Consider the following 26,432-nt stretch of genomic DNA (forward strand, 5'->3'; position numbering starts at 1 on the left):
GTCTTCTCCTTGTTTGAGTTGAAAGTTTAGAGGGACGGCCGGGTCTTGGTAGATTTGCAGTGGTATGATACTCCTTCCATTTCAATATGATCGCTTGCACAGTGCTCCTTGGGATGTTTAAAGTTTTGGAAATCATTTTGTATCCAAATTCGGCTTTATTCTTCTCCACAACAGTATCACGGACCTGCCTGTTGTGTTCTTTGGTCTTCATGATGCTCTCTGTGCTTCAAACAGAACCCTGAGACTATCACAGAGCAGGTGCATTTATGCGGAGACTTGATTACACACAGGTGGATTATATTTATCATCATTAGGCATTTAGGACAACACTGGATCATTCAGAGATCCACAATGAACTTCTAAAGTGAGTTTGCTGCACAGAAAGTGAAGGGGCCGAATAATATTGCACGCCCCACTTTTCAGTTTTTGAATTTCCACAAAAATTTTAAATAACCAATAAATTTCGTTCAACTTCACAATTGTGTTCCACTTGTTGTTGATTCTTCACCAAAAATGTATATTTGGTATCTTTATGTTTGAAGCATGATATGTGGGAAAAGGTTGAAAAGTTCCAGGGGGCCGAATACTTTCTCAAGGCCAAGGCACTGTATGTCCTCATGACATAACAGAAAAGTCTGACATTGGAGAAACCCTTTTATGAGTCAAAAAATGACGAGCTTACACCTATGTTTTTCAAAAATACTGGATTGTGAAGTTATGCTTTGTTTATTTCATGCCTTTTTGATGTGTTAGCTCTCCTGTCTATGCTCATGACACTTGTATTTTCAATTTCTTTGGTTGCATACTTTCACGATCCTGCTTTTTTTGTAGACATTTTTACTCTATGATGTTAACGTTGGGTTATTTTTGGAGAACTTTGTTTTTTTGTTTTTTTTGTCATATCATTGTAGACCCTTACTACATTTAACATATGCATTTATATCCAGTATATATATTTATATTGTTGGAATGGCCCGCCTAAGTATAAGGCACAGAGTCTGACAAAATAAAGGACCCAGAAGACAATCCCAAACTCCAAGTAAAGTAATTAACTAATCCCAGTGTACGGCGTTCATTTTGGCAATAAACTACTGAATATTAGATTTATACTAATCATTTGTGTTATTAATGGGCTATGCTGCATCTGGTTTTAATTGTGTAGAAGTGCATTAGTACCTTTTTATACTGTATAGTTTACATTGCTCCTTACATAACGATTGGGAAATTGTTGAAACTAAAACTAATCATTTCTAAATTTTGTTAAACAACTGGGTTACTAATTAAAAAAAATTAATATTAGATTTTTTTACGTTTAGTCCAGGGAGTTTTTTGAAGTCCACAAGTCAGGTCTGAAAAAAATGGTAAACTGCTTAGATTGTCCCAAGGGGCTTTGTTTTACCATCTTTGTCCCCAATGTCCATTACTGTGGTGACCTTTACCGTTCCCTGATAGCCTTAGGCAACTGCGGAAGAATCACAGGTTGGTGATGACTAGTATGGACTCTCTCAGCTAGGTCTGAGAGCTTGTTTACTTTGAATTTACCCATTTTTACTCTGTCGTTAACTTTGAGTACTTTTTCTGAAGAACTTTTTAAAAATGTTTTCAATTTCTTTGGTCAAATATTTTCATGTTTTTTTTGTAGAAATTTTTACTCTATGACGTTAATGTTGCGTAATTTTTGAAGAACTTTGCTTTTTTTGTGATGTGATCATAGACTTTCAACATATATATTGTTGGAATGGCCCACCTGAGTATAAGGTACGGGCTCTGACAAAACACAGAACCTAGAAGACAATCCCAACATCCAGCTGAAGGCAACTCAATTTTCAGCTGATGAAGCCAAAATACACTTTCCATCAGAGTCCTCGTCTTATAGATAACTCACAAATAACCATCTAGATATTATAGATATGTCCTGTATAATGATACCAAAGAATATAATGTAATTAAAAGTGGATGTCACATGTTCTGTATAAGAAAAATAAAGCACCCTCGGGATCATCTCTTTTGGTGGACCAAAGGAACCCCAGTCTAACACTAAACATATTTAGCAATAATGTGCTCCAAAAAGAGTTGTATTACTGTGTTTCTTACTAGCAGTTCTTCACCGTTTAATGATCCTTTTACATTGACCAAGAATCTATTTCTGCTTTTAGAAGGTTCTGGAAAATAATGATTTCCATAAGCAACACTGCATCCTGAGCATAACACATATCTAGATGGTAATTATTAAAATCCTGATGCCAATAAGGAAATCAATCAAAATTCAACAAAAGTCCATGAAAACGATTTCTCCTTTTCATCCTTTGTTCTTATCGAGGAGGTCGAGAACTGCAGATGCATTCACATTTCTCGTGGTGCTCCAGCTGGATGTCTACTATAGACATAGTCTTGGTTTTAGTCTTTTTCTTACTGTATGCGACCTCAGGCATGACCTTCAGCACCTACAAAGGGCACAATAAAAATGGAATAAAATTATTCTAGAACAATTAGGTGGCATAAATCTGGTGACAGACTCCCTTTAAGCAAAAAAATATATCTATAAATTATGTTTAACCAAAAAAAGTGTCATGAGATGTAGCATAGTAGCTGGATAAAGGAATTCTATTTGCAGTCCTTCATACTTTATAGCCTACATGAACTCATAGACATGATAGTATTACAGATTAGAAACACCATTTAGAAGCCTATAAACCAATACTGTACCCCTGTATGATTTTGATAATATGGAGGTAGTTCTCCTCAAGAAGCTTTACTTCTAAGGATGAATACCAAGCTGTACGGAGGCACTATTTGGGGTCAAAGAACTGTAGGGACGCCATTGTGCTTCAGATCCAATCTATACAGTCAGCATTAAAAAGGCTTAAAGAAATTTAGATTATTTGAACAGGAAATACAGATAAATATATCTATTCTGTTCCATGAATAGCATCACACCTGTTCCATCTGGTATTGCGGCTTAGCTATATTGAAGTAAATGGGGTCAAAATGCAATACAACACACAGCCCGAGGACAGGCGTGAAGCTGTTTGTATATTTTGCCTTATTCTTCCAATTTTATATAACTGCTTTAGGCCAGTTTCATACATGCGTTTCTCACAGTCGAAGTGCAGACCGCAGAGAAAACATCACGAAAATAAGCAAGCTTGCAATTGACTTGCTTTTCCTATCTGATATCATTCTTATGCAATGAAAGCTTTTATCTTGCATAGCGTACAGCTGGTTTCCATAGAGCTGTGCAACTACCAGCTGCCCAGACATTGGCCAAGAGTGCTCAATAGCTGCAATCCATGAAAAAGGTTTAGTCCATACAACCCAGTCAACTCTCACCAATCCATTGATTTCTACACAACATCTAGCTATAAACCTTCCTCTCAGCTCCTGAAAAGCTGCTGTTACAAATCTTGCAAAATTCCTAGCCCGATCCCACAACAGTTCTCCTAATCACTGCTCTCACTGTCTGCAGCGGTATGCTTGCTCAAATGTCCTGTTAACTCTATGTGTAAATACAGTGATAGCATTGTAGACTCAGAACAAAGCACAAAGCATTGATAGCTTATTAAATTCACTCCATAGAAAACATCCATAGGAAGGTGCTAAGTGAGCATTCAGGACATTGCCCCAACGCACGTTTTGCATATTGGGCTTCTTCTTGGGCAAAGAAATGAGCTGGAGCACAAGCTCAAAAGAGGGGCAGCCATATTGATAGGACTGTCCTGATTGGAGTACACCTTTTCGCGGTGGGATGACGTTTAAGCTTATTTTATCAAAAACAGCATTTGCTAAGTACCCTATGTTATTTCTATGTACTATTAATAGTTACTTACTTAAAGCAGGGTATATGTTCATTTTGTTTCTATCATAGGTTTTGTCTAATAATGAATTAATTCTAGAAATCTTCAAATACATGACTTTTTCACTCCTCAGTCCAGAGCAATTATTTACTCATGTTTGATAAATATACCTTATTATGCTAAATGACCCAGTGGTGAGGGAATATCCATTCAAAAGCACAATGTCTGTTTAATCAAAATTCCCAGCCTTAAAATGTAAGAAGATTAAGAGATTAATCCTTTAAACAAATGAGGCCATGGCCAATTTGATGTTAGCTTAAAAGATGTTAATCTAATTGTATAATAAGATGAAGAAGAAGGTATTTCGCATATGTCTTAAAGTAAGAATTGTATGGTAAATATCTCCAAAATGAAATCCATTACGCTTTATTAAAATATTACTTTTCACAAATTGTGTCAAAGACGGCAATTTCCAAATAGAATTAAATAGTACTAAAAATAATTAAAAAATATATATATAAAAAAAATAAATGAATTAATAAATGCAGGGTTGTAAGCATGGCTTCTATTTAATTCCTGAGTATAACTCATCTGTGTTATTAGGAATATAATGAGTGGACTCTTCTAATTGTCGCACTTTATTTTTAATTTGATAAGAGCTGTTTTGACGCAGTTTTGTTGAACGTGCAGCAAATTAGCTAGAAATCTGTTTTGCTTTTTCATCGAAAATGACATTCTTAAAATAATTGATGTTAAGCAGATTTTTCCCTATAAGAAGATTACAATTATTGGATTACATAATTATTATGACGTCAATCGCGTGTTACTTTGGGATAATGATTAGAAATTAAATGTAAAATGAGTTCTTATAGAAACTATATTTATATGCAGGTGAAGATGTATTAAATCATGAGCAATTATTTTATAGATTTAATAGAATCAGAATGTATTTTTTTAAATTGTAAAAGGTAATAAAAAAAAAGATAATTAAAAAAATGCTCCTATGTTTAAATATTGCTGCTACATGCTTGTTATTACTCCTGTCCCTCCCTGCACAACGATCTCTGCACAGATCACAGAGCATGGTCATAACACTCTCCTAAAGAAATCAGTCAACATCCCCAGTTTATTGTGCTCACCGTGGCTGATGGCATGTCTCTACATCTCTGTCAGCTAAAAAAAAGTTATTTACCTGGGATAAAGAGGTAATCTGCAAGTAAAGAGCATTGTAATCATGTTAGGCCAATTTCCTGGAAGAGCTGCAACAGGGAGAACTTGTGCTTTTATTCTCCCTGCAGCTGCATGCTCCGAGTTACAATGACCGCTCAGTACACAGTGAGTGCCTGTAATCACTCTCAAGAACCTTGATTGATAATGATAATGCAAAGCAAGATGTCAGTTAAGATGGTTTGTCTTTTTTTTGTGCGTGTCTGAAAAAGATAACTACTGCCAGAAAAATCCAGTGACTCCATCGCCTTTATACACGAGAATGGTTTCATGAAGTTCTGATGGGGTCCCCTTTGGAATACAGTTTGTCGGAGATTTCAACAGAAAGCCTGACTATTGTTCAGCTGAAAGTACCGTGTTAGGTCTCCTTCACATGTTAGTGTCCCCGGTACATGATTTCACATATACCGTAGACACTTACACTTAGAGACATTCAAATCAATGGTTCTGTGCACATGACACTGTGTGTCCATGGCCAAAGCATGCTTAAATTTCTGGATTTTAACAGCAGCACAGGCCACAAAACGCCCCACACACGTGCACACTGATGACACACAGATCACATCCATGTGTCATCAGTGTGTCACGTACTGGCACCTGGGAAAAAGCAGTATAGTTTGCGCTGGGTGCTGAATCCTACTGTCATAATTGTCACATGGTCTCACTACAATCAGTGAGACCAGGCAAGTCTGATGACAGTTGTAGTCAGCAGCTGCCATCTTTGTCTAGCTCATATAAAATAAATAATTAACAAAAAAAGAAATGGCGTGGGCTCCCTCATCATTCTGATAACCAGCTGAGAGAAAGCCGACAGCTGGGGGCTGGTGTTAATATTCTGGAAAGGGGCCAATAGCCATAAAGGTTCCCAAGCTATTAATTACAGCACACATATGTTTGCTTAGCCTTTACTGGTTACTAAAACGGGTACCCCCCAAAAAAATGCCCCCTTATGATTACTAACCAGCAAAGGCTAAACAGACAGCTGTGGGCTGATATTAATAGCCTGGGAAGGGGCCATGGATATTGGCCCCTTCCCAGACTAAAAACATCATCCCTCAGATGTCCCAGAAATGGCACATCCATAAGATGTGTTAAATCTGTCGCTTAGCCTCAGCTCTTCCCATTTGCCTTTGGGCGGTGGCAAGTGGGGTAATATTTGTGGGGTTGATGTCAGCTGTTTTATGTTTGCTGACATCAAGCCCAGGGGTTAGAAATGGAGAGCTGTCTGTCAGACACCCCCATTACTAATCCAATAGTCAAATTTAAAATGATTTTATTTTTACATATTTATTAATTGCTTACACCACTAAAATAAAAGAAGAGATAAAAGGGCAAAAATGAATTGTCCATTGTGAGATTATCTATCCATCTATCTATCTATCTATCTATCTATCTATCTATCTATCTATCTATCTATCCCTTATCTAACTCAGATATACATAGAGCTTTTAGAATAATGACCCTCTTCTCCTAGAATAGAGATCTGCCTCAAGGAACACAACAATTTTCATTTCTAGTTTATTGAAACCAGGGTAAAATGAAATGACTGACAGTAGTGGGATCTATGGTTAGAAAAAAAATCTATTTCTTCTAGGAAAGGAAAGTGCATGCCTGGGATGAGAACAGAGATTTGGACGGCATTTAAGTTAACAAGCCCTCTGACAGCTGTGGGATTTTCCTTGTGTTTTATATTAAAAAACATGAGCACGGTATATGGACTGTGCTGATAAGAGGAGAAAAAATGAATTGGCAAACACTTTTCCCAGACAAGACAGCGGAGGAGTGTTTGAACAAGGTGGAAATTGGACAGCTTGACTGGCTGATCACCGTGCTGATATTCAAAGATTTTATGCTCCATATAATGGTTTTAGGTTTAGGTGCAGGGAATTATATGCAATGTAAATTGTATTCTGTAGCAAGAGCAAAATGAAAAAGCAGATGAGGTTTTTACCTACGTGTGCACATCCCCGGCCTATTAGATATACGGTTATTTATAGACCCAATTGGTCGACATACCGGGACACAGGGGTTAAGTGTACAGAAGACGGCATTAGCATACATATTGGGGAACAGAATTAAATTGCTCTAAAAGTTTGCTTGTCCAGCAACAAAATGTGAACAGACCACGGATGGCCAGACGAGAAGAGGCTGTAGGCTTTGGTCGCTATTCGTTTTATCAGTCAAGTGTATAGAGAAATGACTCGGGTTCTTTCAGTGCTCTAGGTTCTGTATCTATGTATTTTACATTGTAACTTTTCTTTTCACTTGTGCAATATATTCTAATTTGGCTCTTCGGGCTTGTGCAATCTGCTATGCTGCTATAATTGCAAGACCCTACCACCGATTGGCAAGCAGCACTTTATAATTATTAGCCCAAGGGTTTAACATTTTGTACTACTTACTACTGTATGGATAATATATCTTTATACAAACCTCAATGCTTTATATCCAATGCGTGAGATGTAGTTTACACTTCGTTGTAGAGTCGATGATCATTGATTTAATTGCTTCTGATTCCCGCATTTTGCTTCAATACCTAGTTTAATCAGGCTCCTTTTTTTTGCACAATTGTAGAATCGGAGGATGGTGGGTATGACTGATGGCCAGAAATTGTAATTGTGTTTTTAATTTTTTTTTTAAGGCATCGTTAAACAAGCACTCACATCAAACTTTTATCTCCTTAATATATTTAAGTCATCATATTTTAGCATATATATTAGGCTCAGTTTGCCTTTCTACCCAGTAAATTATTATTTTCTCTGCTCTATGTAGAAACAGGAAGTCTTTTGTTCCTGCATTTATCATTCCCCTCTTCAGCTCCTGACCCAGCTGCTTCCTCCTCTCCCCTGCCAGGGACATTTGCAGTGACTCATGAGTCATGCAGGGAAAATTTAACTCCTGTTTCTACATAGAGATCAGAAGGATTCAGTTAGTCAGTATTTAATCGTGTGATGTCATAGACCTAATGGAGAAGAGAAGAATTAGCAATGAGCAATTGTAAGTACACAGTGCTATATAATGATGACTGCACTATTTTGGGAGGATAAACATTTTGATTGGAGTATTTAAAAAAAAAAATGAAAACAAAAAACTACCATATATAATCGAGTATAAGCTGAGATTTTCAGCCCATTTTTTTAGGCTGAAAGTGCCCCTCTCGGCTTATACTCGAGTCATTGTCCCTGGGGGTCGGCGGGGGAGGGGGAGTGGCGGCTGTGACATACTCACCTGCTCTTGGTGAGGTCCCTGCATCTCCAGTCTCCGGGCGCTGACAGCTTCTTCCAGCATTGAGCGGTCACATGGTACCGCTCATTACAGTAATGAATACGGACCCGACTCCACTCCCACAGGGGTGGAGCCGCATATTCATTACTGTAATGAGCAGTAACGGTGACCGCTCAACGCTGGAAGAAGCTGTCAGCGCCCAGAGACCGGAGATGCAGGGACCTCGCCAGGAGTAGGTGAGTATAATGGGGAGGGGGAGCACTGCACGATATTCACCTTTCCTCGTTCCAGGCGCTGCTCCGTCTTTCGCGTCCTCTGCAGTGACGCTCAGGTCAGAGGGCACGGAAGACACAGCTGCGCCGAAACGAGGACCAGTGAGTATTGCAAGTGCCGGGGGCCTGAGCGACGAGAGGTGAGTATGTCTTTTTTTTTTTTTAATCATAGCAACAGCATATGGGGCAAATATCTTTATGGAGCATCTTATGGGGCCATATTCAACGTTTGTGCAGCACTATGGGGAAAATATCTTTATGGAGCATCTTATGGGGCCATATTCAACATTTGTGCAGCATTATATGGGGCAAATATCTTTATGGAGCACCTTATGGGGCCATAATCAACATTTGTGCTGCATTATATGGGGCAAACATCTCTATGGAGCATCTTATGGGGCCATATTCAACGTTTGTGCAGCATTATATGGGGCAAATATCTTTATGGAGCATCTTATGGGGCCATAATCAACATTTGTGCAGCACTATATGGGGCAAATATCTCTATGGAGCATCTTATGGGGCCATAATCAACATTTGTGCAGCATTATAGGGGGGCATATAACTCTGGAGCATCTTATGGGGCCACAACCAAGATTTGTGCAGCATTATATTGGGCAAATGTCTCTATGGAGCATCTTATGGGGCCATAACCAAGATTTGTGCAGCATTATATTGGGCAAATGTCTCTATGGAGCATCTTATGGGGCCGTTAACCTTTGTGCAGCATTATATGGGGCATATTTTAATATGGAGCATCTTATGGGGCCCATCATGAACTGTATGGAGCATCTTATGGGGCTCCTGATTCAATATGGATATTCAAAAACACTTAACCTACTGATATCTCAATTCATTTTACTTTTATTGGTATCTATTTTTATTTTTGAAATTTACCAGTAGCTGCTGCATTTCCCACCCTAGGCTTATACTCGAGTCATTAAGTTTTCCCAGTTTTTTGTGGCAAAATTAGGGGGGTCGGCTTATACTCGGGTCGGCTTATACTCGAGTATATACGGTAATTATGAGAGGACTATCCATCTAAATGAAATCTCTCAATATGTAAGAGTTTTGTTGTGTCCTTTTCAGAAAATTTCAAGTAGAATCAACTAAGTCATAGAAGTTGGTTAGCCTGTATCTTAATCTAAAAGTGCTTCCATTCCAAGCAATAGAGTTGAGCAAAAAGATTTGCAAGACCCTAGTTTAGAGCCTATGTCCATAGTTAATGGCAAACAGACCAGGACAGTGTGGACTACTTAATTTGGCACTGGAATGCCGGCATTCAAAGCGCCTCTTGTCATTATTAGGCTCTGCGATGTCATGATATTGGGTGAAGCCTACTCACTAGAGGTGGGAGAATCGATGTGCAGGACTCGGGCCCAGGTCACTATTCTGTGGTGGCTGGACGCGTGCTGTGGAAATCGCCTCATCCCTGGTTTTGACTTGGCGCAGTATGACACACAGATGACATCACGTAAGCCTGACTAATTAAAGAAAGAGCCAGGAATGTCGGGAAGCAAATGGCAATTCACAGGTCTCATGTCCGCTGCTCACGGAATACTGGCCTGGACTGGACTCACAGTCCTGAAAATCAGATGTCCCATCTATACTCCTCAGTTGCCACGATTATGGCAGAGGAAGTACACAAGTCCACACTGCACTGATCCAGCTGCCATGGAGTACCAATGTAGTGGACCAGATTTCTGTGAATCTTTTTGTTCGAATGTACAAAACAGTAATTCTCTAAGCTCATACTAATCAAATCAAAGTAGATCAACTATGATTTCATCCGAATTGAGCTTAGATGATTACTCAGAACCATGCAGCCGCTGGTGACGCAGCTATCAAAGAAGATTTCTGGTGGATTTGGATGTGGACAGAATTCTGCAGCTTTTTCTGTACTATGATGCATAGAAGATGCAAAAGTTAACCCTTGCTTAATCAGGGAGTGAAATGTAATACCCCTGATGAAGCAAGGGTGAAACGTACGTCGGGGCTCCTGGACCACATCTCATATGAGTTTTCAGCATAATGTAGATTGTCTTTCTGCACATTTGATGAATAGGCAGCCAAATCTGCATCATGCAGCACATAAATTAAGCTAAACTTGGGGTTTGCTATCCTTCGTGTAACTTATTCAAACAATTTTCAGATTGTCTTTCAACATTAATGACATGTGACTAATAAGGCTTGCACTTATGTGGTCCACCGTTGTGTTACTCTGTTTGATTGCATATGTTTTTAAATTGGTGTTTTTCAATAAAAATTAAATTTTAGAGATTTCAAACACCCAATGGTATTCTTTGTTGTTAGCATATAAGATGATGCAACAAAATGATGCCTTCCATGAGGAATACGCAGGGGAGAAAATCATAATTAAAGGATTTGTCTGACTTTTTGAAAATGCAGGGAATGTTGCAAAATAATACAAGAAACTAAACTCATCGGCTCTGACCTCTATGATGTCCCATTACAGACACATGACCTCTGAAGCCAGTAACAGGTCTTATCCAAAAGATGACTCCAAAAAAGGGACATCGTCATCTCCTGTCCAGTAGATAACATCAGAGCGGCCAATAGTAGAGCCACAGGAGTTTGAACCATTGAGTGTGGCTTCTTTTATTTTTTTTTAACCCTGATCTTCTTAAAAAAGATTTTGAAATATAAATCAATAAAAATATTTGAAAACAAAAAAAGACTTTGAAGGTAGTAAAAAAAAATAAAAAAACAATATAGTTATCTAACCAATACTTCTCAGCCAACCAGCAATGCCTTCCGTCCCGTGCCACCCATAGTTGGCAACCATTCTGACCTCAGAATTTGGTTATTAGGGCCAGTGCAGATGACTGTATTTTCTTCTTCTGAGAAAAACGGTCCGATTATTCTAATCAGACTCTGAATTGTGGAGAATTAAAAAAAAAAAAAATTCTACATCTTCCCATTCTGTCTGTCCATGAAGATTGGACCCACAGACATGGATAGCCAAGTGCTATCCAAGTATCTCGGATCTTGGTCTGAGGAAAATAATCGGACATGTGCACTGCCTCATTGAATAACTTTGGTCTGATTGCAATCTGATGTTTTGGTCGATCACGCTCGGACAAAAAAAAACCTACTGTCACGCGCATGAGCCCTGTTAGTAAATCAATCCCAATGGAGTATATTGCAAAAATATTCACATACAACCACCAGAATTTCAAGTTAGCATTGCAGGCAGATGGGGCGTTAGAGTTCAACAGACATCATCAAATATAGATGACCATTTCTACTATTTTTACAGCTTCCATCTTTGGACCTGATGGATATGATTACCTCGTGATATTTTTTCATGGTTTTTCCTGAAGTGCATATACAAGATTTGGAAAATGGACTCCCACAGCCGCAGCTTCCTCCGCATCGTTTAACAAGGAGGCACCGTGGAAAAAACACGGCATTAGTGATCTTCAGCTCTTCCCGAAGATTGACTGTGAAGTTCCTTGGAGTGCAGCTGTATCTCTTGACATCATCATTTAGCTTGTCCAGATTCACTGCAAAAATATATTCATGCAATTAGACATTTTTTTTTACATTTATTTTCAGTAACACATGATATAAACCTGACACCGTAAATTACCATGAAATGGTTCTCGGCTGTTCAAGAAATTATACTTATGCACATTGCATTAGCATTGGGGGAGGAGGGCATCGTGCCACTTGGCATCGGTTTCCCATAACAGTCACTGTGTCATGTTTTATGAGTAATGGAAAACCTGTATGAGTGCCAGAGACACGCTAATGTTTAATGATGTGATTGGCGCTGTTTGTGTAAGTTGAGGCTAATATTGGTCCTAGTCATGTTTTATGTTTGTGTTGTATCATTTACCTAATGGGGTAGTCGTCCAGTGCTTTGCGCAGCATCTGTGCGTCATCATTATGCACGTGTGCGTCATCATTGTGCACGTGTGAAGAGAAGCACATTGCTAAGGAGAGTAAAACCAATCCCAAACTGTTCTTCAACTACCGTATTTTCCGATGTATAAGATGACATTTTAACCCCTGAAAATCTTCTCAAAAGTCAGGGGTCGTCTTATACGCCAGGTGTCGTCTTATATGGCAGGTGCGGAGCTCTGCGGTCGCCGCATATGGTGCGGGGAGCAGTCACGATGATGACCTGGAAGGTGTAAGTGAATCAAGCCCGCCCTTGTATCCTATTACCTCCTTCTTTCACTTGTCTGGCCCGCCCTTCTCTGCTGCTCAAATCTCGTGAGGATGGAAGTGAAGCCGCTCCTTCTCTTTCACCCGTCTGACCCACTCTTCTCTGCCTTTCAAATCTCGCGGGGATGGAAGTGAAGAGGCGCAGGCGCGCATGTGCCGCTACACTTCCACCCTCGCGAGATTTGAGAGGCAGAGAAGGGCGGGTCAGATGGGTGAAAGAGAAGGAGCGGCTTCACTTCCATCCTCACGAGATTTGAAAGGCAGAGAAGGGCGGGCCAGACGAGTGAAAGAAGGAGCGACTTCATTTCCAACCTCCAGAGACTTGAGAGGCAGAGAAGGGTGGGCCAGATGGGTGAAAGAGAAGGAGGTAATAGAATACAAGGATGGGCTTGATTCACTTTCACCTTCCCAGTGAGGCACCTCATTATCGGGACCGCTCCCCACACCATATGCGGCAACCGCAGAGCTCAGCACACGCCGTATAAGATGACACCCATCATATAAGATGACCACCGACTTATACGGCGATTATATACCAAACTCTATATTTTAAATGAAAAAGTTGGGGGTCGTCTTATATGCCCAGCCGTCTTATACGCCAGAAAATATGGTATATCAATAATAAAAGAATCATAAGTGAAAGTGTAGGACCCTTAAAAAATTGTGAGGAAAGAATGGTTGTAGATGACGAGGAAAAAGCTAATATATTAAACACCTTTTTCTCCACAGTATTCACGGTGGAAAATGAAATGCTGGGTGAAATGCCGAGAGACAAAGAAAACCCTATATTAAGGGTCACCAATCTAACCCAAGAAGAGGTGCGAAACCGGCTAAATAAGATTAAAATAGATAAATCTCCGGGTCCGGATGGTATTCACCCACGAGTACTAAGAGAACTAACTAATGTAATGGACAAACCATTATTTCTTATATTTAGGGACTCTATAGCGACAGGGTCTGTTCCACAGGACTGGCGCATAACAAATGTGGTGCCAATATTCAAAAAGGGCTCTAAAAATGAACCTGGAAATTATAGGCCAGTAAGTCTAACCTCTATTGTTGGTAAAATATTTGAAGGGTTTCTGAAGGATGTTATTCTGGATTATCTCAATGAGAATAACTGTTTAACTCCATATCAGCATGGGTGTATGAGAAATCGCTCCTGTCAAACCAATCTAATCAGTTTTTATGAAGAGGCAAGCTATAGACTGGACCAAGGGGAGTCATTGGACGTGGTATATCTTGATTTTTCCAAAGCCTTTGATACTGTGCCACACAAGAGGTTGGTACACAAAATGAGAATGCTTGGTCTGGGGGAAAATGTGTGTAAATGGGTAAGTAACTGGCTTAGTGATAGAAAGCAGAGGGTGGATATGAATGGTATATTCTCTAACTGGGTTGCTGTGACCAGTGGGGTACAGCAGGGGTCGGTATTGGGACCTGTTCTCTTCAACATATTCATTAATGATCTGGTAGAAGGTTTACTGTTATGATCCCAATGGTAGAGGATCTCAGGGTTTTCAGCAAAGTCTGCAAACATAAAAAAACAGCTCATAGGGAGGTGGTAACTGAGATGACCGCATACCTGATCCTAGCCCACAACTAATAGCAGCCGGGGAACGTACCTACGTTGGTTCTAGACGTCTCGCGCCAGCCGGAGAACTAACTAACCCTTTCAGAGAAAATCAGACCTCACTTGCCTCAAGAGAAAGGTACCCCAAAGTAAAGACAGGCCCCCAACATATAATAACGGTGAGGTAAGAAGAAAGGACAAACGTAAGTATGAACTAGATTCAGCAAAGAGAGGCCCACTATATAATATCAGAAATATAGAAAGCGGACTTATGCGGTCAGCAAAAAACCCTACAAAAATATCCACGCTGAATATCCAAGAACCCCCGCACCGACTAACGATGTGGGGGGAGAATATCAGCACCCTTAGAGCTTCCAGCAAAATCAGGAATCACATTATGAACAAGCTGGACAAAAAATAGAACAATACAAATAAGCAACAATAAGGAAGCAGGACTTAGCTTATCTTGCAAAAATCAGGACCAGTAGACAGGAGCAACCAGACAAGGACTGATTACATTGATGCCAGGCAATGGACTAAGAATCCAGGAAGTTTAAATAGGAACACCCAGGGTCTAACGAACCAGGTGACTACAAACCTGGGGAAAGAATATCCAAGTGCCATACCGCTAGTGACCACAAGAGGGAGCCAAAAAGTATAGTTCACAACAGTTTACACAGTAAAATATCGATATTTGCAGATGGTACAAAACTATGTAAAGCAGTTAATACAAGAGAAGATAGTATTCTGCTACAGATGGATCTGGATAAGTTGGAAACTTGGGCTGAAAGGTGGCAGATGAGGTTTAACAATGATAAATGTAAGGTTATACACATGGGAAGAAGGAATCAATATCACCATTACACACTGAACGGGAAACCACTGGGTAAATCTGACAGGGAGAAGGACTTGGGGATCCTAGTTAATGATAAACTAACCTGGAGCAGCCAGTGCTAGGCAGCAGCTGCCAAGGCAAACAGGATCATGGGGTGCATTAAAAGAGGTGTGGATACACATGATGAGAGCATTATACTGCCTCTGTACAAATCCCTAGTTAGACCGCACATGGAGTACTGTGTCCAGTTTTGGGCACCGGTGCTCAGGAAGGATATAATGGAACTAGAGTGAGTACAAAGGAGGGCAACAAAATTAATAAAGGGGATGGGGGAATTACAATACCCAGAGAGATTAGCAAAATTAGGATTATTTAGTCTAGAAAAAAGACGACTGAGGGGCGATCTATTAACCATGTATAAGTATATAAGGGGACAATACAAATATCTCTTCGAGGATCTGTTTATACCAAGGAAGGTGACGGTCATAAGTGGGCATTCTCTGCGTCTGGAGGAGAGGAGGTTTTTCCACCAAGAGGATTCTTTACTGTTAGGGCAGTGAGAATCTGGAGTTCCTTGTCTGAAGAGGTGGTGATGGTGAACTCAGTCAAGGGGTTCAAGGGAGGCCTGGATATCTTTCTGGAGCAGAACAATATTCTATCTTATAGTTATTAGGTTCTTTAGAAGGAAGTAGATCTGGGGATTTATTCTGATAGAATATAGGTTGAACTGGATGGACTAATGTCTTTTTTTGGCCTAACTAACTATGTTACTATGTTATCATTGTGCACGTGTGCAGCATGCTTTTCATCCATGGTACGTTAAAAAAAGGGACATGTCTACGGGTTTTTCACATAGACACACGGTCCGTGTGAAAAACTTCACATGTATGCACCACTATTGAATACAATGTGTGTGCCCATATGTGCGGTCCTTAAAAAATGGACCTGTGAAGGGGGCCAGCTGTATTTTCTATCTAGATTAACAGGTCAGTGACTGTGTACCAGTGCAAATGACCTACCAATCAGCCAGGGGAGGGCACTGCAAGGTGGTAAATATAACTTTGAGGCTGATAAGCTGCAAGTGCATCTTCATGCCCCAATGCACTTCCTAACAAAAGTTCAATACATGATATCTCACTGCTGGAGCAGTGCTCTGGGGTCATAAATGAATCAAATGACTTACCTTTTAAGGGGCTACAGGTTTCTGACAGGTTCCATTTTAATGGGTGACTGTCAGTCCAAACTGACAGTATAAATTAACATAAACGTATAGGGGATATAACTCCTATTGCAATGGCACCTTTAGTGATTGAATTGTTCCTCTATTCTGCAGAAACTGAAGTTTAATTAAATATACTAATTATGATGATTAATGAACCCTTGGTGTGACCTAGTGGCTCAGACATTGCTTGCTCCAGGCAGGTTAGCGCAGTTGATCACCTGTGAGGCAGGGCATGAAAAAATAGAGGGTGGAACAATGAAGAACTGAGCCCCTTAGCCACATCCAAGGGGGCTCCATGCCCACTATTTAGCATGGTTGATGAAACTTTAACACTTGCTGCCAGATTTCAGCTTGAACTGTTGATCACCTGTGAGGCAGGGCATGAAAAAATAGGGTGGAACTATGAAGAACTGAGCCCCTTAGCCACATCCTTCAAAGCACAGACAGTAAATCTCTCTACTCTGTACTATGAACAGACTGTAGCAGAAAGTCAGAATCTGGAGGTCACTTCACCACATGTGACAGCTGAGGAACAGAACAGAATTTCAATAGCAATTAAATTATAATGTTTCTTCATTTCTAATACTTTAATAAGCGGAGATCCCAGAAAACCCCTTTAAGTGCCATGTCAACTGGAAGTGTGAGGTTGTCGGAGTCACTCCTCCTGTCTCACCATTGGTTCTGACTGCAGTTCTCTCCCTCCTTCCTGCAGCTCTACCTCGTAAGTTCAAGCACAAGCCCTTCACAAGCTCCTCGCTGAATGGAGAGTATATTGCCAATACAGCAATGCATTAAACGACAATGTAGATTGCTTAAAACCAAGAGCCATATATTGAAGATAATATTGTCAAAACAGCTACTAAGTGTCCTTGATTCGCTTTCTCGTCTTTTTATTGAATCGTGTTTATCAATTCTCTTACCTTTAGATTTTCTTTCTTGAAATGTTCTTCCACGAAATTGAGATGTATCGGTATATAGATTTTCCAAGTCCTCTTGCCATGTGTCAGGATTGAAGTGTTTAAGTACCTCTTCAACAGTGTCAAACATAGCGATAGTCTGGTCAAGAGCCTCCGCGGTGAGTGTGGCGTCTGTGACTGACGGCGAATGATAGGAGACTCCCTAAACATAGGAGAAAGACAGCAATAACGTTTCATACATTTAAAAGAAAAAAAAAAAGAAAATGTTTAGCTTTTGGCTTAATTTTTCGGTATCTTTGGGCACATTGTACATCATGTGGAATGGCATAACCACAGAACATCTGGGGCACTCTCTAAAGAGCAGGAGGCACCAGAGGGCTATGTCTGGCCTTGGGAAATGTAACGTTTCAAACCACAAGATGGAAAAATGTTTACATTGCATGCACAATACATATATGTAAAAGAAAAAAAAGGAATATATATATATATATATATATATATATATATATATACATACATACATACATACATACATACATAAATATATATATTGTGAGGCAGTGACCCTTGTTACAGCTAGGGGGTGCTGTTTGTGATCTCCAGAATTAGCATGGAGGTGTAGTGAGGGCATATTGCAGTCACAGATGTAGCTATGATTTGAATGGTGAAGCAGTAACTGATTAAAAGCCCTGTAGTAAAGGGGGAAGGGTGTCAGTGTTGTTCTTGGAAGCAGACAGAGCAGTTGTCTGCAGAGCAATCCCTGTGTGATGCAACACAGGGGCAACAGGAACCAAAGAGACTGACACCCTGTGTCTCTGGCTATCTTATGTTTACCAGGTTGCAATCTGGAGGATAGCGTGCGGTGCACAGCATGAGTAAAGAGACTTGGTACCAGCGTGCGGTCGCCCCAGGGAAACTGGACAAAGGGAAGTCTGGCCTGTTTAGGGACTGCAAACTAAAGCCGTGTGTTGTGTATTTGTAATGGAGTGTGTGAAGTAACACATTAAAGGAACATTTTGTTTGAACTTGCTTGGGCCACTGCTGTTTCACTGCATACGGTGCTACCGCTGCATCACTATATATATATTAAAGACAAATGTCAGCTGATTCATGCTGCCTCAGGCAGCATGAATCAAAGCATGATTGCAGACAGATGTATTTTTCTCTGAAAAGAGAAAACATACCCTAATTGGCATGAACCAAAGACGGAGACAAGACTAGTCTACTGCTACCCCAATCAACATCTTCCAGTTCTGCAACAGATGATTGACAGGTCTTTCCCATAGCGAGAGACCTGTCAATCATCATTAGCGTTAATAGAAATAGTCTCTTCACCGGTTGGATCTTTAAAGTATTTTCTCACTGTAAATTTCAAAGCGTTTCAAAGAAATATTTCCCTGGCTGCAATCGCGCAGTCGGGCTCTGATTCATGCTGCTCGTGGTTTAGGCAGCATGTGTTAGGTGTATTAGGTGATACCTTCCCTTTTAAAACAACATGAAGACATAACCAGACAAATTAAAAAAAAACATTAAGAAACCGATTCATCAAGACTGCCAGTCTTGATAATGAGCATAGTGGGGAAATGAGACAAAATGAGGTGTACACTTCTTAATGAATTTGGGACACCTTCCAGCTGTCACACACCCGTCAAACACCGCGGTACATTTTTAGCATAATTTATGCCAAAAATTATGATTAATATGACAACCATGCTTGGCCATGTTCCCTACTGGCTAAGCTTCAGTCATTTTTCAAAAAGTTATGGAAGTTGGCACTGACTGTTGAAAAAAGAAAAAAAAAATAACTAAACGTTTCAAACAGTTTTACGCCAGAATTGTGGTGATGAATACAGGGCCAACTGATGTTATAGCATGTGTATGGGAAGCACAGGAGCAATGCACTGTACTTTAAAATAAAGAACACAATAGCATTTAAGTATCACCGCAGCATTTTTAAAACCACTATCAGTTAGATATCATTAATGTATATACAATGCAGTCATTAAAATGCTTCCTGGCCGCTGTATTCTGCCGTTTCCAGCTCTTCCCGTGACTGCAGTTCTGAGCATCCGACAGCGTCTTCTGCGCTACCGGAAGTCACTTTCTCAATTTAAGACTGAGACTCAGATTAAGGCTTACATTCAAAGAGGAACTCGCAGTCAGAGACGTGAGCCAGCCAGTCATAGCTACAGTCACATTTTAAAGAAGAGGGATCGGAGGAGCGCTGAAAACGGCAGAGGACGGCAGTATTTTAATACATACACAGAACATACATAACTGATAGCTAATGGATAGTGAAATCCAAAAAATAATACTGGAATGAGACTTTACATGTGGACCTGCCCTTTCACACACACACAAAAAAAGCAAGATTATTAACTTCCTAATTAATGGCACCAAGTCCAACTTCCTAGGAAATACAATGACAATTAATACATTACATGATATTTTGAGTTGTGGTCCTTTTTATAACTTTTCTCTGATTTACATCCAATGTGAATTATTTACATATGTAAGATGTTTGATGTCATTTTCATAGTGTAGCCACCAATTATGTTATTGATTTGGCCTGTTAGATAAATGTGTGTAATTCCCAGATACATTATTTAATTGATTCCATGCAAAATTATCCGAACCTCACAGACCACTGTCGTGGTGCAGGCTTGTTTCTCATTCTCAAAGTACGGTACGTCTAATTACAACTGTTATGTTTCTATTTATAAGAGAATCGAACACATGACTACAGGGCAGTGTGACCCAACGTGGAAAGTACAACTTCCATCAGCCCAGGGCATAATGAGAGTGGTAGTTTCAAATCAAATAAAGAACGACAAGGAAAATATGACTCCCTGGAGTACACAAAATAAGGTATAAAATACTTATCAACTTTAAATTATATTGACAGCTTTTGGAGATTTTTTGGTACTTAAGTTCATCAGAGTTTTATTACAAATGTTGATCTATTTGGTTTATTCCGACTTTATGATTTACAGTGCATAGCAGGCTGTAGAATGAGGTAACAGTGAATATGTCAGTGAACTTTTCCTAATGGTTGGATCTGTAAGGGTAAGTTCACACAGGGCGTTTTTGCTGCTTTTTTATGCTAATTTTCAGCTGCTTTTTACAGTACCAGCAAAGCCTATGACATTTCAGAAATCTCATGCACATACATTGGGTTTTTGTTTGATCAGTATTTTGTGCTTTGTTGCGTTTTTTTGATATAGGGCATGTCACTTCTTTCAGCGTTTTTTCAACGTTTTTCACCCATTGACTTGAATGGGTGGTGAAAAAATGCTGCAAATACGTAAGGTTGACTTTTCTTGTAGCGCATTTGCTGCAGAACAGTCAAGGAAAGCCGGATGTGACGTCACATTCGGCTCTGCTACATCTAGATGGCAGGTTACACAATGCGCTCATGCAGCCTGTCATCCAGCAGCGGACCCCCCCCATTCACTTGAATGGGGGGTCCGACATTAGTGTTTGCTACGCTGTCATATGCATGACAGCGCCACAAACACCGCTTCTGATCGGCGGGGAAATCCTCCCCGCCGGTCAGAGAGCCGTGGCTCCCCGCTGTCAGAAGACAGCGGGAGCCACTCAGCTGTGATCGGAGGTGTAAACTTCACCTCCGATCACTAGTGTCAGATGATGGGACAACTGCTCCCATCATCTGACACCTACAGCCACTAATTACAGTGAGAGCAGGAGCGGCGGATGGGAGTTTTCATCTGCCACTCCTGCGCTATAAATAAATAATAATAAAAAAAAATGGCGTGGGTTCCCCCCTAATTTTGATAACAAGCCAGACAAAACTCACAGCTGGTCATTTGGTCATAAATTCATTTAGAAGCTTGTTTTTTTAGTAAAAGAGACATGAGAGTTACAGACCCTGGTATCAGAATAATCTCACTGGCATACTCATTGTTCCCTTATTCTGCAGTTGTCTCTATAACGTAATTGTACGGATATTGTAGCGGGATTTCCAGGGGCAATGGGTTCCTTCCCTATCCTTCCAGCTAAGAGGACCCTTGGCTATCCCTATTCCCCAGATTACCCCTGATGGTGGAGATGCAGGGATCTCATACTTTGCTATGCTCCTATAGGCACACTGATGTTTCCTCCCTCACCCATGGAGGTATGGGACAGAAGTGTATAGGATAACACAAACCTGACAGATAGGGGAAACAGACAGCGATAATAGAAAACAACAATCAAAAAAGCAACCAAGTGGAAATCAAGGGAACAGTAGGAGGGACACACCAAATGGGAAAGAGAATTAGGATTAACACACAATACCAAATCCACACAGATATCTCCTGTAAACTACACCAACCAACTGCTACTATTTCAGAACTCTCCTTCATCACCAAACCAGGAAGTTGTAACTATCACTGGCAATTCCCTAGTGCAAGTGTTGAGCATATATACCTGAGAGAAGTGGCAAACACAGAACAGCTGAGACAATTCAATACAAAGAGCTCCATGAGATAGACAGAGCTGAGTAACCTTTGCAATAACAGAGCAAGGAAGACCTGCACTACAAAAAGGTATGTGAAGCATATCTAATATGTGCAGGAGTTTGCATAACAAGACTGCCCAATCTTCTGGCTCCTCTATGTCGCGGTATGCCTGTGACAGTAATAATACATACATCCTCCTGTAGGAGCTATATGACCTGATTTTTTTAACTAAATCACTTATTGCAAAAATACATTTAAGGAAGGAAATGTCCCCCAACGTGTCAATATTCTTTCACTATAACAGAAATAACACATTTAGTGGATCTTTCAAAATTCACATTTGCCGACTTCAAGGAATTTGCCCCAAAAATTAGATTTGTGGTTGATAAATTTATGCAAATCTCAATACTTGAAAGCTTGTAATTGCTCTGAAAATACACATGAGAGAGAGGAGAGAAAAAGAGAGGACCCCACTGACCATCAAAGCTTACAATCTACAGGAGTAGGAGAACCCTGCTGAGCATAAGAGCTTACACTCTACAGGAGAGAGAGGACCCCGCTGACCATAAGCGTTTACACTACAGGAGAGAGAGAGAGAGAGGACCCCACTGACCATAAGAGCTTACACTCTACAGGAGAGAGAGGACCCCGCTGACCATAAGCGTTTACACTACAGGAGAGAGAGAGAGAGAGGACCCCACTGACCATAAGCGTTTACACTACAGGAGAGAGAGAGAGAGAGGACCCCACTGACCATAAGCGTTTACACTACAGGAGAGAGAGAGAGAGAGGACCCCACTGACCATAAGAGCTTACACTCTACAGGAGAGAGAGGACCCCGCTGACCATAAGCGTTTACACTACAGGAGAGAGAGAGAGAGAGGACCCCACTGACCATAAGCGTTTACACTACAGGAGAGAGAGAGAGAGAACCCTGCTGACCATAACAGCTTACACTCTACAGGAGAGAGCGGACCCCACTGACCATAAGAGCTTACATTCTACAGGGAGAGAGAGAGGACCCCATTGACCATCAAAGCTTACAATCTACAGGAGAGAGAGAGGACCCCACTGACCATAAGAGCTTACACTCTACAGGAGAGAGAGAGAGAGGACCCCACTGACCATAAGAGCTTACACTCTACAGGAGAGAGAGAGGACCCCACTGACCATCAAAGCTTACACTCTACAGGCAAAAGAATGAAAAAGAGAGACAAATTGGAGAGAAAACTGCAATAACCATAAGGGCTTACAGTCTACAGGCAAAAGAGGGAAAAAGAGAGAAATAGAAAGAAAACCGCATTGAACATAAGAACTTACACTCTACAGCAGATGTGGGAAATTAATTTCCCAGAAGGGCCACATGAGAGACCATGACTATTGTAGAGGGCTGAACCAATAGGCTAAAATTAATTCTACTCAATATTAATATTAACATATTAATTATCATTATTTTATATTAATATTAACTGTTTGACTTAATATTGAGCAGAATTAAGTATGCTGACCTTCCCCTATATACCGTATGAGACCGCATATAGGCCTACTATATACTGCATGAGCCCACAAACAGCCCGATATATACCGTAAGACCCCCACATAGCCTCCCATGTACAGCATGTGCCCCACGTAGCTTCTGACATGCAGCATGGGAATCATGTAACCCTCCCTATATTCAGCCTATGCCCCATTAACCCTCTATACAGCATCTGCCCCACGTAGCCTTCCTATACACAGCATGTGCCCCCATATAACTTCTTATGTTCAGCACATTCCCCAAATAGCTTCTTATATACAGCATGTCCCCACATAGCCCCCTATGTACAGTTTAAGCCCCACATAGCCTCCTGCATACAGTATGATCCCCACATAGCCCCGTATGTAGTTTGATCCCCATATAGCCTCTTATACACAGGATGAACCCCATATAGAACTCCTATATATAGTATGAGCCTCACATAGCCTATTATAGATAGCATAACCCCCCTATACACAGTATACATACAAATACCCCATACACACTGCTGTCTCCAATGTTCTGACTCTCGGCAGTGTACAGCTGCCGTAATCATGTCTGCTGTTTCACACACTGATTTGTGGAAGATGGAGCTGTCGTCCACCAATGTATTCACCACGGTTTGTATCCAGAGGCTGCGGATAGTGGTGACAGCAGGTGGCGGATGGACGGCGGGTGGAGAGGGCAGATGGTGCTCTTTGACCACTGTTTCAGCCCTTTGGCTGTCTTGGTTCACGAGCCACATTTTGCCCAGGTCTTTTCTACAGGAAAGAGAGAAAGAGAGGAGCAGAGCAGAGAGAATCTCTGACCATAAGAGCTTACGCTCTACAGGAGAGAGAGGACCCCTAACCATATGACCTTACACTCTACAGGAAAGAGAGAGGGAAAGACAGGGCCTCGCTCACCATAAGAGTGTACACTCTACAGAAGAGAGACTTGCCCAGTGACTTTGGAGATGGAGAACGTGTTCCACTTGGAGCTGCTGATCTGTGATGTCCCATGTACTGACCACCACTGTACAAGGTATTGAGAGACCCCCAGAGCCATGCAAAAAGACATTTACCCGCTCTCTGATGCTTCAGCAGTGTGGGAATGGTGTCTTTGAAATTTTTTCAAGAAGTTCAACTTAGATTCAAAAATTTACCATTAAAAGTTTAATGTACCAATATCTGAAAGTGGTCCATGTGGCAATGTCATTCAATTAGCTTGCAAATTTTGATTTTGCTCTCAAAATAGCCCTCAGCAATATAAAGGAACCTCTAGGTTAACACTTAATTGCTTCATTCTGGGGACTGTATCTAAGAAATACTGATGTCTCAGATGACTTTATGAGAAGCCACGTTTAGGATACCACGTTAACCAAATATTCATTTACTTGTTTCCACGAAACTGCTGTGATATCCAAGAGCACTAGAAAAAAATCCTCACCTAAAGTTCTTTGACAAGTAAAATTGCTACGACACACCCCTGCTTTACTTCACTCCTCCCCCGAGGAACCTCTGCTTTTACCCTGTCACCCATTAAGGGTTGTACAGGGTTTTTTTCCTTAAGATACAGTGCCAATTGGTCAATGGGTTGTGTCAGATATTGCAGCTCATCTCTACTGAATAAATGAGGTATAGATGCAATAACGCACCCAATCTGTGGACAAGTATGGCAAAGTTTTTGGAAGAAAGTAGCAACTTTTGTAATCCTATTCAATTCCTTTCCTATACCGCAATCCTTGCATCTATTACGACTCCCTTCCAAATCGCCTTCCTTCATTTTCTCTGCAGCTCTGGGGATCACTATGAATAAATTATGTTTCTCATATGTAATTACTCCATATTTTTATTTCTTCCATTGTAATTGTTTTGGAGGAACATACTGACCAGGCACAAATTACCTAACGAAGGAACGGAGCCCACATCACTGTTACAAATGGCAAAGGTACAGGCGGCAATTAATTGGCCTATTCTCCATTCACCGGCTTGGCCGCTCTTTATCCCATTCAGTGTGTTTACTTGCTGAGCTTCCAGGAGGTATCATTCCAGGTATTAAATTGTTTATGAGATATAAATCAAAAAAAGTGCAATTAGCGAGTATGTTGGTCGAGCGGAGCAAAGTGGCTAAGATTAACTCATAAAAGAGAGCCACAGGCTATTTCACATGACAGCATGCAGGACAGCTGTGATCCCGCCAATACATCTGTCCACGCACTCACTGCCAAACTAGCTAATGTACATGACAGAAATAGTCTGGCAGTTTGACATCAACCTCTGCTTGGGATTGTTTTCTAAATTGTGTGGTTCTTCCATCTCAGGCTAAATTCCCAAAAAGAATATTTCTTCCAGTGCTGCGACTCGGTAATGATCTACAGTATATCGCATAGCAAGTCATCAAGAATGCCACAAGGAGCAATAGAAGCAAATCGGCGAATCTTGTTGTTTTGTAAGAAACTAGAGAAAAGTGATGTTAATAAAATGGAATATAACACTATACATATCATTATGGCTTTTTATTTTTACTAAATACTTATTATATATACACTTTCCTTACATTCCTCAAATATATATACTGTATATACAGTGGGGGGAAAAAGTATTCAGTCAGCCACCAATTGTGCAAGTTCTCCCATTTAAAAAGAAGAGAGAGGTCTGTAATTGACATCATAGGTAGACCACAACTATGAGAGTCAAAATGAGAAAACAAATCCAGAAAATCACCTTGTCTGATTTTGCAAGATTTATTTTGCAAATTATGGTGGAAAATAAGTATTTGGTCACCTAAAAACATGCAAGATTTCTGGCTCTCACAGACCTGTAACTTCTTCTTTAAGAGGCTCCTCTGTCCTCCACTCATTACCTGTAGTAATGGCGCCTGTTTCAACTTGTTATCAGTATAAAAGACCCCTGTCCACAACTCAAAGAGTCACACTCCAAACTCCACTATGGTGAAGAACAAAGCTGTCGAATGACACCAGTTTGCTTTCTTTGTAATGCTATTGTAAATAATTCATGTTCATGTATATTTATGGTACCCGTTGTGTAAATGCTATGTATGATTACTGTTATAGTTGTAGGGAAAGCGTAGTACCCTAGTTTGGACACTAGTTGGGGGTGGAGAGTATGCATATCCTGTATACAGTTAAGGTAGGAGGGGCTAACGGCCTATAACCTGAGGAACATCTGGGATTTTAATCAGTTGGGCGGGAGCGC

The 26,432-nt window shown here is 40.6% G+C and overlaps 1 protein-coding gene across 1 annotated transcript in view; it reads right to left on the reverse strand.

Annotated features, from left to right (window-relative positions):
- Positions 1 to 550: 550 nt before the first annotated feature.
- The window catches only part of PDGFD (platelet derived growth factor D), a 261,577-nt gene continuing 235,695 nt past the window's right edge, over positions 551 to 26,432 (reverse strand). The window contains exons 5-7 of the mRNA XM_077298513.1: positions 17,263 to 17,461; positions 11,831 to 12,045; positions 551 to 2,444 (exon numbers count right to left, since the gene is read on the reverse strand). Coding sequence (XP_077154628.1) covers positions 2,313 to 2,444; positions 11,831 to 12,045; positions 17,263 to 17,461 — 546 coding nt within the window. The 3' untranslated portion in view covers positions 551 to 2,312. The remainder of the gene's footprint in view (positions 2,445 to 11,830; positions 12,046 to 17,262; positions 17,462 to 26,432) is intronic.

The sequence above is a fragment of the Ranitomeya variabilis genome, chromosome 3 (genome assembly GCF_051348905.1).
Source record: "Ranitomeya variabilis isolate aRanVar5 chromosome 3, aRanVar5.hap1, whole genome shotgun sequence".
In the NCBI taxonomy this organism is placed as follows: domain Eukaryota; kingdom Metazoa; phylum Chordata; class Amphibia; order Anura; family Dendrobatidae; genus Ranitomeya; species Ranitomeya variabilis.